This window comes from Poecile atricapillus, chromosome 21 (assembly GCF_030490865.1).
Source record: "Poecile atricapillus isolate bPoeAtr1 chromosome 21, bPoeAtr1.hap1, whole genome shotgun sequence".
Classification (NCBI taxonomy): domain Eukaryota; kingdom Metazoa; phylum Chordata; class Aves; order Passeriformes; family Paridae; genus Poecile; species Poecile atricapillus.
The window spans coordinates 5,543,163-5,559,136 of record NC_081269.1 but is presented as its reverse complement, the minus strand read 5'-3'; the positions used below and the strand labels follow the sequence as shown (position 1 = coordinate 5,559,136).

Below are 15,974 nucleotides of genomic sequence, written 5' to 3'. Positions count from 1 at the left end.
GTGGCACAATGTCCCTCCCCACCACACAACCTGGGCTAGGTCAGAAAGAATGACATTAGCCTTGAGGACAAGCACAAAGCCATTTCCACTTGAAAAGGGAAAAGGATAGTGGTTTAAAATTAACTACAGCCTTTTCCAGGAAATATCAGTGGAAAGAAGCAGCCATTTTTAGAAATGTTATTCTCAGAAATTTCCTGAAAAGACCCATCAGTCAAAACACAGATTGAAGCCATTTCCACTTGCACTAAGCAGCACTTTAGAGCTCTCCCTACACGCTTGGGGTGCTTGACCCAGCCGGCAAGGCCAGGATCCTGCTCTGCCCCCTGACCCCAGGGAGGCTGTGGGAGTCAGTTTGGGATGTGGAACAGCCCATACAGAGTCAGGAACACTCCCCCTGCCTGGGGAGGCACATCCATCCCACTTGTCCCTAGTCACATTTGCACTGAGACACGCCAGTCCCCGACCATCACAGCTGGAGCAAAGGCACCTCCAGGCTCATCCGTGCTGGCACACCTGGAGAACTGCCAGAGGAATTCTCATTTCTCAGCACTGCCCTCACCGGAGCTGCTCTGAGCACGGGAGCTGACGCTGGCACTTCTGACACAGGCACAGCAAAGTCTTCACTGCAGATTCCCCAGAGCCACAGGTTCTGCTGCCAACAACTGACAGCAACGTGAATTTGACCGGTCTGGCAGCTAAAAGGCTGGCAAATCCAAATGTATGTATCTCCTGGCTGGCTCATAAGGAAGCGTGTCCCTTCAAGCTGGCACGCCGGCTCATCAGCATATCTATAGCTCCAGACCAGCCTGGCACCAGCTGTCTCTTCCTGTGCAGGGAATATTTGCCACAAAATGCACAAGCAGGATGTGACTGAAGATGCTGCAAAGGCAAAAAGGCCCAAAGGCGAGCAGGGCATTCAGATGAAACAGGGAATATTGCATGCAAGAAGAAAAGTCATGGATGATAGATATGGAAAAGGGTTTTAGGGGCATTGCAATAATGCAGAATGAAAAAAGAGAACCCCTGATGGGCTATCCTCTGTCTGCACAGATCTGTCAGCTCTTTTTGAAGATGCCAGAGCTATGAACCTCACCAAAAGAGTCAGTGAGGAGCTGGGGAGCCCGGCTGGGTTATACAGCAGCACAGTGTTGCTACCAGCATCCCCCCAGGAGCTGAGAGTGCTCAGCCATAACTGTGTCAGATGTTATTTACAACAGGGAGGAGGTGTGAACAGGGCTTCCCAAGAGATTTCATCCAGCCCTGAGGGAAGTTTTACCAGGACAGAAAACAGCAGCAAGTAACAGGCAGCATTTTGCACCCCACAGGCTCTTGCTGGGGGTGGGCATGTCCTTGACAGCAGAACCTGAGCAGACAGCCTGGAACTGACTTCCTTGGGTGTGAATCTGGGTGAGCACTTTGAGCCTGCAGTTAAAGCTCATGAGAGCAAGTGCCTGCACACAGGAGCATTCCAGAGGAAGGAGCCTTTGATGGGGCAGGGACAGCAAAGTGTGGAGCTTCCATTTCAGCACATTCCCTCCTTTGCTGCTCATCTTCTTACGGCTTCCTGAGGGCCCAGTGTGGCGGTTTGCAAAGCAAATGCCAACACATGAAGTGAAATCCATGTCCTCCTCACAGGTCTTGGGAAGCAGGAAATCCCAGGAAATCTTCACCAAACACTTGTGAGCCTGAACTGCCTCCTCACCTCCCACTCCAGCCCTACTTGGTCCCTCCAGCCTCCCTGGCCGATGGCAGTGGCACCTCCAGCCCCAGGACACCCCACCAAGGGGGGCACAGCTCAGCCACTCTGCCTGCAGTGATTCTTACCTAACAATTTCCATTATTAGAGCTTGGTTTCAGTTCCTAAGACCATTGCCAAACTTTAACCATTTAGGCTGCAATCCTTCATGCCAAAAGCTTTCTTCGAGCTAAATTTATTGGGGAAATTTCAACTACAAAGGTTCAGCCATTTGCCAGAATGAGGTTAGGGAGAATATATTGTTCTCAAGTTAAAAATTCTTTGACCATTTCAGCAAAATCCCTAGCACCTTCACACTTGGAGAAGGAACCAGAAGTTTGGCAGGGGACAGCAGAGGGGTCTGGGTGTGCCTTCTGCCACCTCTATCCTGCTTTGCCAAGGTGGGAGCCCTATGGAAATCTGGGTGCTCAGACAGATCTCTCATGCCACTCCAACCAAAGCAGCAGCTGGTTCACCTTCTTGGACAGAGGAATAAACCAAGCCAGGTGAGGCACTGGAGAGGGAAAAGCAGGTGGGAAAGGGGGCTGAAGCAGCACCGAGTGAGGCAGAGCACAGCAGCCCCTTCTCCAGCCCCTTTACTCCTCTGCTGGCACCATCAGTGAGTGCTCTCCCCAGAGGATCCCAGCCCCACACATGCAGCATTCCTGCTGCAGCATGGAATTTTGTGTGGTGCATCCAGATTTATATGCCAGCCAAGGATCCCAGATGAGGTCAGCCTGGTTCCACAGGGGAGCTCGCTTTTCTGAAAACTATGGAAATTACACTTGCAAAAATCTCCCAGAACACCAGACTTGGAGGCATCTCTGCAGCTTCAAGTCAACTCCATCACACTTACTCACCATAAAGCTGTCCTAACGACACATCGCTTTTTCTCCCCTCAAGGTACCATTTTCAGTCAACACAGAAAATTAACAGGCAGCAGAGACCCTCCTGCAGAGTGTTCTGATGTGCTGAAATGTGTTCAGTGAGGCTCAGGGCTGCAGGACAAGGTCATGGTTTGGGGGGGATTAAGTTGGAGAACTTGATTCCATTCTTCACCTTGGTGCTGAACTTTCAGGGAGAACCAGAAGTCCCTTTAACTCCACCCAATGCATGTGCTGAAATATTTTTGTGGCCCTCACTTGTTGGCTGGCTGGTGACACAAAGGGGATGGAATTTGCAGACACTGGGCAACTCTGCTTTGAGTAGGATCAAAGGCACCTCCTGAAGGATTGTGTTTTTAGAACTCCATCTCCAGCATCTCAAGGTGGGCAGTCAAGGTGTTTCTTTTAGACCCAGTTCCCCATTAGTACCTGTTAGAGGTACCATGAAAAAAGGCACCCAAACCCAAGCTCTGAGCACACACCAGTGAATTTACACCATCCAATTATTTGGACCTGAATCTTGTAGCTTTTCCTGCACTCCATGTGGCACCAAGCACGAAGATAATGCTTAATCAGTGGCTTCTCTGGAAAACTCTCATGAGAATGGAAAGAAATACTTACAAGCAAAAGGACAACAGGAAAATTGAGCCTGGAATCTCTTTGTTCTGACATCATCTTGTCTATCACAGGAGGCTTTGTGTGCCTTATATCACACCTCAAGTGCCACTGGGCACAGCCTTTGAGGCTCTCTCTGTTTGGAAACAACCCCTCAAAATGCTCCTCACGAGGATACAGCCAGACTCACCCACCAGACCTCTGGTGGTGAATGGGGGTTGTGGTCTTCTGTAGAAATTTGGAAAAAATTCAGCTCCAAGCAGTGCCACACAAAGGGAGGTTCTCAGGTGCTGAGCGAGCGATTCCCTGCGGGAAAGGGCCACGACCACAGGCACAAACCCGCAGCACGCAGAGAAACCATTCCAGGAAGTTTAACATCCGAGCCCCTGTTAGAAAATACGATCTCAGTGCTCCAACTCACATGGAGCCTCGGGTCCCAACGCACGTGGGGGCTCACACAGGCGACGGAGCCCCCGCCACACTCCTGGCACTCAGGAACTGAAGAGCCTGAACCCCCCACATTCATTAACAAGCGTAAGACATCACACTTCTATGTCAAATTCCTCTTTTCCCCCGTGATTTGAGATAGGATTGGCACAACTGTGATATCCCCTGCAGCTACTGCTGCTGCAGCATTCCCAGCATGGCCATACAGAAGGAAAGGCTGTGCTGGGGGTTGGTGGGCTTGCCTTGCTCCAGCACCCCTTTTGTTTGCTGCTGTGTCTCCTGGCAGGAGGACACGAGGGAGCTGTGGGCTCCAGCACCGTTTCCTGCAGAGATTTGAAAACCTGTTGCAGTTCCAAAGCGAGCTTCGATTTCACTGTGACCAGCAGCTCGGAGACTCATAGTTACTATACAGCCGAATAAAATATTTTTTCATAAATTTAACGCCAGCATGTCTGTGTTTGGAAACTTTGAAAATCCATGTTGTATGGTTTACTGCACTGGAAAAGGTGCCAACAGAGTTTCAAAGGAAGGGAAGTGTATAACTGTTTCCTTTCAAATGTATTTTCCAATGGGATCCATTGAGGGAAAAGGCTGGAACTAACTAAAACATTATTAAAAACTGTTATGAAAAGAGACAGAGAGATGGAAAAAGATAGACAAAAACTCCAATACACAGCCGAAAGGGAGGGAGGGAGGCAGGCGGCAAGAAAGGGGATATGGGCAGAAAGACACTTTGGGTGGGGAAAATGGGGCGAGACAGGGAGTTTTAACTGGCAGTCACCCTTTGTGGTTTCATATTGTTGCAGATCAATTGATCAGGATTTCAAGTGCTGCTGGCCCGGTGGCACAAGGCGAACCACAGAGTTGGCTCCAAGCGCAGCCCTTGCGAACTGCTGACCTTCAGTTTTCAAACCAAAAATATTCCTTGGGAAACGGCTACACCAGGTCCCAGCCCCGAGGCTGCCAAGCAAAAAATAAGCACTACGGACCTGAAGGAACGCCCCGAGTAACTTACACCAAAGCAACAACCAGGGCTGGTAGCCTGAAGTAACTCCCTGGTGTGATTCAACCAGCAGTAACCGCGCGTGACATGAGTGCAGAGGGGCTTGGCTCTTCCGTCCTCCCGGAGCGGGGAGTTCTCCAATCGCTTTCCGTCGGGATGAGCGTCGGCCCTCAAGCCGCTCCCGCTCCGTTGGCCACGCTCAAGCTGCTCCAACCAAGCCTATAAATACCAAAGCCATCGGGTCCATATAGCGCAGTCACAGCCCGGTTCCAAAACCAGTGCTCCAGCTCCAGCCACAGCCCTGGGTTTGCTGTCCTGCGAGCGAAGAGGGAGCTGAAAGGGGCTGAGAACTCATGTTTTGTCAAAGATTTCAGTGCCCTGGCCATCAGGAGGCTGCCAGGGTCGGGGCTGGATCTCTGTTGCTCTGCCAGGCTTCAAAGAGCCAGGCTGGGGGTGGGCAGAGCTCAGCGCGCGCCTGCAGAGTTCCAGGCCTGTGGTTCCACGGGGTGTAGTAACCCTGGGCTGTAGCACACATGTCGAGGGATGAGGGGAAAAAAATAAACAGACAGACAAAAGAATGAGGATGCTCTGCCAATTCCAATTGTGCAGCTTTTATTTTAAATGCTTATCAAGCTGAGAAAGAACAGAGTTCTTGGAAAACAAGGTTTCCTTTCTTCCCATGCCAGTGTCAAACACCCTCAAGGACGGGTACAGCACGGGCGCTCGCTGCTGGCCGCCCTCTCTGCAGCCGCCAGCCCGTCCTGTCCCACCCGTCTCAGGAAGGGTTTCCAGCTCATAGCCCTGGTGTTTCTGGTAAAAAGATCTCTCTGTGGTTTGGTTTTTTTTTTTAATATGTGTATATATATACATATATATATATATATGAAATTTTTTTTATTAATCTCCAATCTGGCTGGGTTCAAATTATGGCCAATTACCCACCAACACTTCTCGCTAATAAAATAAATTTTTACGGGCCCTAATTACTGCTTTTGCTGAACTGCTCTACAGGAAGCAGAGAGGCTGTGGCTCTCCAGACAGCAGCAGACAGGAAAGCTACGGCGAGGAGCCCGCGAGCACACGGAGAGGATGGAGGGGGAGCGCAGAGCGTGTACCATGCGCACGGCGCTGGCCCGGCCGTCAGGGCCCCCGTCAGCCGCTGCTCCCACCACCCGTGACGCAAGGCTGCTGCTGGGGACAGGAGTGACGGCCACAGCGCCACGCCGGGATCCACGGACGCCAGCCGGAGGGGAAATGGTGTTTGGAAAGGGCTGCATCAATCACACGTGACGGAGAAGCAGAGCCGCCCCCCAGCGCGGCACAGAGGTCCCCCCGCAACCAGCACAGAGGGGAGGCGGCTTCGCAGCCCGGCGCCCACCTTTGGTTCTCTCTGTTCCAATCGCACTTAATTGAAGGAGACACAAATGGCAGAAAGGCAGAAAATCCCTCTGAGAACGCGAAGCATCCAGCCTGCTCCCTGCTGCCAGCACAGCACAGCCCCAGAGGCTTCCCAGCTGTGACAACTGAGCAGAACCCACTGGGTGACTGCAGCCCACGGCCCGTCCTGCCTGAGCCCGGCTGCTCCAGGGGAAGCAGGGAGAGCAGAGCCGCTGCTCTCCATCAGGGAACACCCTCCGTGGCAGGAAAGCCATGGCAAAACCCCGGCTGCTGGAGCCCTTTGGAGCGCGGCTGCCACGCAGGTATCCTGGCTCAGCTGGGGAAACGCGGCTCTGCGAGATTGATTAATTTTTTTTTTTAATTTTTTTTTTCCCTTTCTTAACCAGGATTACACTAATTTCCAAGGCCTAATGGAGTCCAGCTGTGATGGGGAGGCAACGCTGCAGTAGTACAAAGACCTTTGCACATTGGTGCAAACTTGTACAACGCTCAGCACACACACACACACACACACACACACACAAAGCCCTATAAAAAGGATGCATGCAGCGGGATATTTTTAGTCTTGACAATACAGCCCTAAAAATACGACTTTGCTAATACATCACTACAGAAATATTCCCAGTGTCCATTCAGGAACGGTTTAAAACATTTATTTTTGTTTCCTTCTGCAATGGTCAGAGAGGAGGGAGAAAATAGAAACTCATTGATAAGAGGAAACGAGAGAGACATGAAAAATTGAAAACTACCTAAAAGCTCATGGAGAGGTTTATTTTATTAGTTCTTAATAAATATCTTGCAGATTTCCTCAGGAAATACACCAGATCACATGTAAAATAGTTTGGTACTGATGTCAACTGTGTCAGCATATGAAATCTATTAGGGTGAAGCCACAGCAGGGTGATCAGCGTGCTGAAAAACTGCACGGCACTGAGGCGAGGGGGGGTGGGGGGAATCTCACGGCCCTTCCAAATTCTTCGAGAGGTAAAAAAGTCAGCCAAGACGCAGAGAGAGAGAAAAAAAGATCCCACATCCTGCTTTGCGCTGCCAGCAATGTGAAGTGCCCAGAGATTAATTCTATGTCTGGCCTGGAAATGTGACTTTAAAGCATTGGAGGGAGCAGGGAGGAGGAGGAGGAGGAGAAAGGAACGAGAAGGCCAGGAGAACCGGGACTGGCACCGTGCCACCGACCCCCCTCCCGTCCTTTCCCGAGCCGTGTTTCAACGTAGACAGCAGTAAAGCCCAGCAGACGGCAGCTCCCGGGGCTGCCAGGGCCTCGCACCAGCTGGGGCGCGTCTCCCGCTCCCCGTGCAGATGGCTCTGGGAGCATCACTTCCGCCGCGCCTGCTTCCAGAACCACCCGGGCCCATGTGGCCGCCTTTGGCCGCTCTCCGCCACGGCCCCGAGCGCGCTTGGGGCCCCCCGGGCGGGACCAGCTCCGCTCCCAGCACCAGGCACGAGGGTTGTCAGCCCTTGGCTCCTCGGGCTGAAGGGTTTATGCTGTTCCCAACGCGCCTTTGGCAGCCGGAGCCTCCTTCTCCATCCCCGTGCCATCACCCGCAGAGCAGGCGCTGCTTTCGCAAGACGCCCCGGGGCCAGCGGAGAAGCGCCGGGAGTTCACTGAGCCTGGGTCAGGGGGCCAGATGATCCCAGGAGGGATGGGAGAAGGGGGAATGGAGAAACTCCACAGCCAAACCCATCCCCATGGGGTATCTCCTTCCCATTCCACAGCAACACGCTCCTGTCTGCTTCTCTGGGGTGGGACCTGAGAGTCTCGGGGGCAGACAAATCACTTGTGCCCTCTGTGTGTCACCTACCAGCCAGCCCTAAGGCCACCATGGCCATCACCTGCCACAATGACCAGCATTAAAGTTGACCTTTCCATTAGGGATGGCCCATGGATCTTCAGGGCTGTCACTCAGCCGGGGTTAAACTGTCCTGCTCAGTGAAGCTGGAGTGAGCATCACACAGCCAGGGTGACACCTCAAGGTCACACCTTCCTCCTGTCACTTAGCACAGGCACAGCCAGCTCTGTGCTGCATAGCACACACAGCCCAATTAGGGAAAATAAAAGTTCTCCACCCCTAAACCTGTTCAATTCCTCAGATACACACAAGAGTACAAGCACAGCCTTGGCTGTGCTGCCGTTCCTGATCTCAACATTGAGGCAAGAAGAGATCCCAACAAGCCCCCCCAGCACCAGGCACAGGATTCCCAGAGTGACTGCAGCCCATGAAAAGAGGAAGGCAGGATGGAGCTGGCAGGGGATGAGCCCGTGGGGCAGCCCCTGGCAAGGAACTACTCTCACCAAGCTGGCAGGCTGCACCCAAACCTGCCCTCCTTGCCTACACCTGGAAGGTTATAAAACAGCCCCGCAAGCTCAATCAAGAGTTTCACAACTTCACAAAGCAGCATACTTAGTCTAATTATACAGTGTTCTCTCAAAGAATTAAACAGAAATACAGTAATTGACTTAAAAGCGTGAGGAAATCAAAGGTGCAAGGCACATTAAAGAATCAGAAATATCTCTTTAAAAGCAAAAGGACTTCCTGTCACGCTGCAAACATCTAAAGCTTCACCAAAGCTGCTGCACCTGGTGCACCTCACTCTGACTCCCTGGCACCCCACCTTCTCCACCACCAAAGCTGGGGAGATGCAGAGGCCTGGGACAGCTGCCTCAGCACCCCCTTTCTCATTCCACAGCAGGACAGATGGACACAGTGTGCCACTGCTCCATTTCCTGCCTTTCATTTTACACAGCAACGCTGCTTCTTCATCTAAATAGTGGTTGGATTCAGCGTTTGCAGAGCTGGCCATGCCTTGGAACCACAGCAAAGCCTCTCCAACCTCACCTCACCTGTCACTGACTCTGTCCTGATTTGCTGCTTGGGCTGCTGAAGCTTGGCTCTAAAACAGACTCAGGCTTTGTGTTTACAAATCATTTCCCCTCAATTTGTTGCCCTGAAATGAGATCCTGGTATCACCTTGTGGAACAGCTTCAAGGACAAATGTAAGGATGTGCTTGTGTGACAGGCAGACCAGGCAGAAGCCCCCAGCAAGCTCATCCAACACCACTCGATGGGGACTTTGCTGCACTTGAGCTGGAGGGCAGGAGTGGAGAGTCTGACACACCAGCAAACACTCAATTTTGCTGGAAACCTTTCCCTTCCCTGCCACAAAGCCCTGCCCAATCTTTTGCCTCCCAAGCCAACGTCTAGATTTCAGAAACCTGAACTGCCAGTGGAAATTCCCTGCAGCGCGTTGATTATTGCATCTCCTGCTGGCACTTGTGGCAAGGGGAAAAAAAGTCACATGGCTTTCTGGACACACATTTCACTAAGGAGTCTTGCATCAGAGGGCAGAAGCCAGCAGCCAGGAAAATAACTCCAATTACGGTAAATAAATCCCCAAATATGTGACAATCTGCCTTTTAAACAGGAAACAGAGGGGAATAAGCAAAGGAAGACTTTGGTCTAAACATTGCTGCCACCAGCCTCAAGAGCCCGAGAGCAGGACTCTGAAGACACGTCTGGGCCAGAATTATTTTACCTGAACTTTACTGATGTGTCTCAAGTCCGAGACAGCTTCCTTCCCTGAAGGGAAAGGCGCCGACAGTTCCCAGCAACTGTGCCAACCTCCAACACTCCCGGTGGCTCAGGGGAGAAACCCTGGAGGGTCAGCTGCCATCTCTGGACACGTACGTGTCCCTTAGGAGGCTCAGCACGGGAAGTTGTGTGGCTCCTGAGATGAGCAATGCAGGTATCACTCCCTGCACCACTTCAACCCTTCCTCCTGCTCACACATCTCAAGGTCTGGGCTGTGTCTGGACACAGGGAGTTGCAGATATCACTAAACAGCAGGTTCAGTGTAAAAGCCCTTTGCTCCAGCCAGGAGCCCCTGTGCAAGGCAGGCAGCACGGGCAAGGATGGACACCAGAATCACCCAGCCCTCCTCTGGGTTTCCTCTCCTGATTACCAGTCAAATGCAAAGCAAATACAAGCAGCAATGTGAAAGGAGGGAAAGGATAAATTAAACATCCAGTTCCTCCAAACTTAAAGCCTTGAGAAGTGTTATGTCTTAACACCACCCTGCTAAAGGCAGCACTGCCCAGTCCCAGAGGGACAGTCACACAGCGACTGCCAGGTGCAGCTGGAGATTTCAGTGCACACACCTCAGCCCACAATTGCTGTACATCAACCAAAGCCCCAGCACCCAGAGAAAGCCAGATGTCAAATTGCTCAACTCCAGCCTCCCTGCATCAAGTGGGCTTTGCACTACAAACCGAGTCCCCCAGGCAGGTGGAGGGACCTCAGGCTCTGCTCTCAATGGAGCACAGGCTGCAGATACTTAGCAACCCCCAGACACAGCCCAGCAGTGTGACATCTTCATCAGCCTCCTGGTGGTTTAGCCCAAAGGTGTCACAGCCCACAGCTGAAGTCTGTATTTACCGCACGAAGAGGGGAATTAAGAGAAAAGGACTCAGTTCTGCTCCCCAGACAGGGAAAGATCAAGTTGCTTCTGCTGCTATCTACAGCCTGAGGTTTATTAAGCTTTCTTTTGTGTCTAGTTTTAAAACTCCACCAAACCAAGGCAGTTACCCACAGCATTGCTATTTTTAAACTCAGGCAAATGCATTGGACTCTCTTGCATTTGACTGTCTTCACCTTTTGTCAGCTCCAACATGTAAGATGTGGTTAGAGCTTCATCAGAAGACATCGAGATGAGGCTGCCACAGGTGATCAGAAGGTGCTTCCTCTGAGCCTCTTCTGATGCTGCAGTCAGCTCTTTGAGCAGAGCTGGGTCCAAGTGGCAGAAATGAGCTCGTGGCAATGGTCAGAGCTGAGGCTCTGCTGAGGGCAGACACCACCAGCCTCTGCATCATCTCCAGGGATATTTTAAGGGTTCAGGCTGCAAGCCTGAGCAGGTGTGGTCAGCAAAGCAAGACCTGCTGTGTCCAGCCCAGGGCTGCGAGAAGGGCGGGATGGCAGCGGAGCCAGCTGCTGGTTACCACAGCACAGCCTCATCTCAGGGCTCTGAGCTGTCCTCTCCAATGAAAACAGGAAGTCCCGTACCTGCTTAAGCGCTGCAGGGGATTTGCACTGACCTACACATCTTTCCTTGTGTGTATCAAGACTTGGGCAAGATCCACGTCCCAAGCTGGTGTCAGTGTTCAAGGAGCAAGCAGGGCCACGTGCTGTGTGACAGCAGCTCCTCTCTGAGCCAGGCAGTCTCTCCAACCCCTGCAGCACGGACCTGCTCAGCCCTGGCCTGAGGACAGTGGTGTGACAAAAGCCACAGATACTGCTCTGAAGCTGCTGCTGTGAAACCTCCCTTTCTGCACGAGCCTTCAAGGTTTCCCAGCTGACACCACCGTGAACAGAGAATCCAGCCATGGATCATCAGCTCAAGAAAACAGAGCCAGGGTCTGCAGAGCAAATCCCAGCCTGGCCCTGCCTCACAACCTGCATCAGCACAGTTCCTCTGCCAGGGCTAGCTGGTTTTCCTCCTCGCCCACTGCCCTTGGCAGAGCAGATGCACGGGTCACCCTGCCCAAACTGTCACTTTCCTCTGCTCTTCCACTTTCCCAATCCTCAGCTAAAGCAACGCACTTGGCCAGACCTTCCTTGTGCCTCTGTGCCCTGACTCTGCTCGGCCCTGGGGGATGCAACTTCATTCCCTACATGTGCTGAGGATGCACATATGGCAGCCCCCTCCCCTCTCCACTTCCACCTAACCCCGACCTCCTAACAACCTCCACACGGCACAGTGCGACCGGCCCAGAGTGCCAGAAGGCATCCAGGTGCTGCAGCCTGATGCTTCACACCCGCAGCCAGGCAAATTTGCTGGGATTTCCGGGAAGTGTCTCTAGGGTGCCCCGTGCTGCTGCACCCCCACCTTGGTGTGTGCTTGTTTGGAATGCAGGACCATCGAGGGGGGGGGGAGAGGGGAAGTTATTCTGGTGGTGGCCTATGAATAACATCCAGTGATTTATAGGAAGTATAATCCAATAATACAGTAAAATAAAACAGTGTGTCTGAGATGGGTTTGATTCCAGGAATTATAAAACAAATTATTAAAGAGAGAGAGAAAGAAAAAAGCCTCAGTGAGGCCAGATCGGAGTAAATTGGGCACAGATGGGCTGGGAGGGGGTTTCTCTCTCTCCACTCACCGAGATGCCCCTGCCGCAAGCACGGCTTCAATTAGTCTTTTCAGAAACCAGAGTTTTATTCCTCCAAATTACAGAATTAAAAAAAAATTAAAATTCTTGGAGTGTTTGTGGTCAGGATAAAGGGATCCAAACTTCTCTGTGAGTTGGTTGTGCAGATGGCTACCAAACTGTTAAAACGGGCCACCCCACTACGGTCCCGTCCCAGCCAGAGCCCAGGATGGCCCAAAACACTGTTTAGCCACTTATGCCCCATCCTGGAAAGCACCAGCAAGTCTCTGCCATGTAGAGTGGCCACCTCTCTCTGCCTCCCTGCCTTGGGTTGGCGCTCCTTGCCCCGTGGGTTTGAGGTCTGCAAGAAGCTTTTTCACACCTGAAGTGCTCCTGACAGGAGGAGGCAGCCGGGTCAGCGGGACCCTCACTGGCTGCATTTCTCCCAGGACAAAGCAGGAACACACTGTTTGATGCTGAACAGCAGGGGATGCACTTCATGTGGGAATTCTTTGGCTTCCTGTGTCAGAGAAAACAACAGACCCAATTCATCTCCCAGGATCTTCCCAGTGCTGCCCGGCTGCACAGGCAGCTGAGACCAGCTCCAGCGTGCCTGGTGCTATCTCTGGGGAGAGGCAAGCTCAGCTGCACTGGGCACAGGCCACAGAGCCCTGGTGGTGCCTACCTGAGCCCTGGCACCCACTGCAGGGTTCAGGTAACCACAGCAGTGACCTGCGTGGGAGGAGGATGTGAAATGCCACGTGCTGCTCACAGCTGGCTGGTTTTGAAACCAGTTTAAACACAGCACAGAAAAAGTCATCCTGTCAGAAGAGCACATGGTGACCTTGCGGTTGGTTGGTTTATGACAAAGTGGCAGTGGCTGGGAGCAGAGACACAGAGGACATGTCACAAATCCCATAGGGGGACACGTGCCAGGACAGGGGCACCCCTGAGAGGTCACAGCCAACCCACACCACAGCGAAAGAATAGGAGTAAAAAAGCAAAGAGCAGCAGATATAAATTATCATGAATGAGTCCCAACCTCCTGTGCTGCCCACTGCTTCACTGAAGGTCTGGGACAGACCAAGCATAATCCAAAAATGGGAGAAACTGAGGCTGAGATGGGGCAGGATTGTGTTTGGTGTAAGTAAGAGGGAAGACAGGTGCTTAACACAGCATTTAATTGTTAACTTTCCTTTTTCTTAATACCTGACTCTACTTAAAAGCTCTTATTCAGGGGTTAATTATTTAATAGAATTCCCCACATTGTGACTGTTATGCCACTGACACCACATCACGACTGCCAGCACCACTGTATCTCAGCACCAAGGATTTGTTACAGCCATGGAGCAACAAGCACATTTACAAACTTCTCAGGCGTAGCTGGGGCTCCAGAGACCTGGGAATACAGCAGGGAAGGGAGGGAGCAGCTATCCCTGAAGAGAACAACCCCAAAGAGCAGGGGAAAGAGGCTCAGATCTCCCTCCCAGCCCCAAGCCCACGGATCTCCTCCTGCTACTGCAAGCTGAGTGTCAAGCCTGTGTGATGGGAAGGACACAGCCACGCTCTGCTCCCAGATTTGCAGGAGCATTTCAGTAGGAGGAGATCTCCAGAGGCTGTTTGGTCCAACTGCAAAGTTAGATCCAGCTCTGTGGAGTGGACACAGCCAAGCTCTGACTCCAGCCGGCTCCCCAGCAACGCTTCCTGGCAATTTGGGATGCAGGAGGGTGGGACTGCTCCCCGCGTCCCGCCAGCCTCCCACAGGCCCACAGGGGCGGCTCGGCCCCCTGGCTCCCGCTGCTGCCCCTGCTGCTGCAGCACAGGGAGGTGACTCATGTGCTGGGAAATGGAAACCCGCACCTTCCCGACAGCGTTCCTGCCGCCTGCTCCCGCAGGGCCTCTGCCCACAGCAGCCCACACACCGGGGAGCGAGCCAGCACCCCTGCTCCACGCAGGGCACTCGGTAACCATTCCAACATTCCTGCCTTCCTTCTAAACTCCAGACCCTTTGCTGCTCTGCTTTTGATTTCCATCTGCACCCAGCTCTTCCCAGCATGGCAGCGTGGGCAGCGAGCCCAACCTGTGCTGTGCCAGCACTCGGCGTACGAGCGCTCTGAGACCACCGGGGCATTTGCGCTGACAGCAGGGTTTGCTTTGCCAACAACACTCTCAGCAATGTTTCAGGGTCACCAGAGCAAAGAGCCCTCAGGGAAATCCCTGAAGGGCCCTTGGCATCACATGGCAGCCGTGGTGCCATCCGACCTGCAGGCATTCCATGAGCACTGCCACCTGCTCCGCACGCAGCCCGCGGGCCCCGGCCTGCACAAACAGGTTTCCTTTCTCCAGAGATCCAAAAGATGGGAGCAGCTGGCAGCTACCCACACAGGAGGCAGAAAACTCTGAGAATACTTATTTTTCATGAGATAAAAAGCACTCCCTCTGTCACTCACACACATCCACAACTCAGCTATGGATGGACGAGCACAGCCCAGCGGTTTGAAAGCTGGGATTGCTTCCAGCTCTGCCAAGGGGGTTTGCCATCCATCCCAGATAAATCTCATCCTCTCCTTCCCACCCTCTCCTGTCTGTGGCACAGACACCGCTACTAATTCACCTACCAGGGGTATTATTAATATTATGAATACAATAATTACTGTCACGCAGAGGCATTTGCTTATAATCACAAAGTACTTTGCAGCTCAAAGATAAACATGCTATTGCTGGCTGGCATCTGGCGGGCAGGAGGGCATGGCTGCCTCACCAGTGGGACTGATAGCTCCCTCCAGGAGAGGAGAGTGCCTGCAAGGCCGGCACAGCACACAGGAGCCACTTCCCAGCCCTCCAGCCAGTACCAGTTTGCTCCATCAGCTGACCTTGGCCACTGACCACCAGCCTGACCAGTGGCCAACCAGCTTACAAGGGAGGGATCTTCCAGCAGCAGCTCTCTGGGGCTCAGCCTGATTGCCCACTTGCTGGCCGTAGCTGAAATCCATCAGCTGGAGACCTTCATCTTTGGGATCTAAATCCCAAGGTATCAGGATGTGAAATGCTGCTTCCTCCCACCCAGGGAGAGCAGCCTCATCCCTGTTCCCAAACTCATGGCTCAGGCAGACCTGGGTACCTGCTGCCAGGTGCGTGTTGGAGGGGACACAGGGAAAAATACAATCCCTGGAAGCATCATTTTGAACTCAGTGAAGAGGCTCTGGTTTGGTGGCATCTCTGTTACCCAGCACATTAAACTTGTCAATAGTAGAGACCAGCCAGGCTGCTGGGTGGATGAAGTGAGAGGGGGGAGAGTAATTAACACTGGATCTGCATTGTTCTCTGCATTAACATGGGGCACAGGCTCCAAATCAGTGTTTCAGAGAGTGGCATCACATCCCCCACCCACCTGCATGGACACAGGCAGCCACAGCCAACAGCTCAGGCCCCTGACACTGTCCCAGCCCTTCTGGTGCCAGCACAGGCACTGAGCAGGGCCCAGCTTAAACACTGGGAAGGCAGAGCCATAGAGCAGCGTCCTCCTCCCGTGCTGGTGACTCAGGCTCCGGGGGGATGCGATACCTCCTCACTCCTCAGACACCACAGCCAGCTCCAAAGGCCCAGCCAAGGTCCTCTTCCCTTTGTGTTGACACCCACAGGCATCCAACCACCACTCCCACCTCCCCATCTGGTGTGTCCCCCACCCTTCTCCGCACGGGGAGTGGCTGATCCCCGTCCAGTTTCCCCTCCAGC

The 15,974-nt window shown here is 52.9% G+C and overlaps 2 protein-coding genes across 3 annotated transcripts in view; both read right to left on the bottom strand.

The window, feature by feature from the left end:
* SMG6 (SMG6 nonsense mediated mRNA decay factor) overlaps window positions 1-15,974 on the bottom strand; it is a 104,653-nt gene that overhangs the window by 61,754 nt on the left and 26,925 nt on the right. The gene's annotated exons all lie outside the window — the stretch shown is intronic.
* On the bottom strand, window positions 5,019-15,968 carry LOC131586830 (uncharacterized). Its single transcript, XM_058854061.1, has 2 exons — window positions 11,545-15,968; window positions 5,019-11,507 (listed from the first exon to the last, which is right to left on the bottom strand). The coding sequence occupies exon 1, from the start codon at window positions 14,509-14,511 to the stop codon at window positions 13,576-13,578; it is 936 nt and encodes a 311-aa protein (XP_058710044.1). The 5' UTR covers window positions 14,512-15,968; the 3' UTR covers window positions 5,019-11,507; window positions 11,545-13,575.

Excerpts from the sequence above, each read along its gene's own strand:
- LOC131586830 (XM_058854061.1), bottom strand. The coding sequence starts at position 14,511 with ATGCCTGCAGGTCGGATGGCACCACGGCTGCCATGTGATGCCAAGGGC.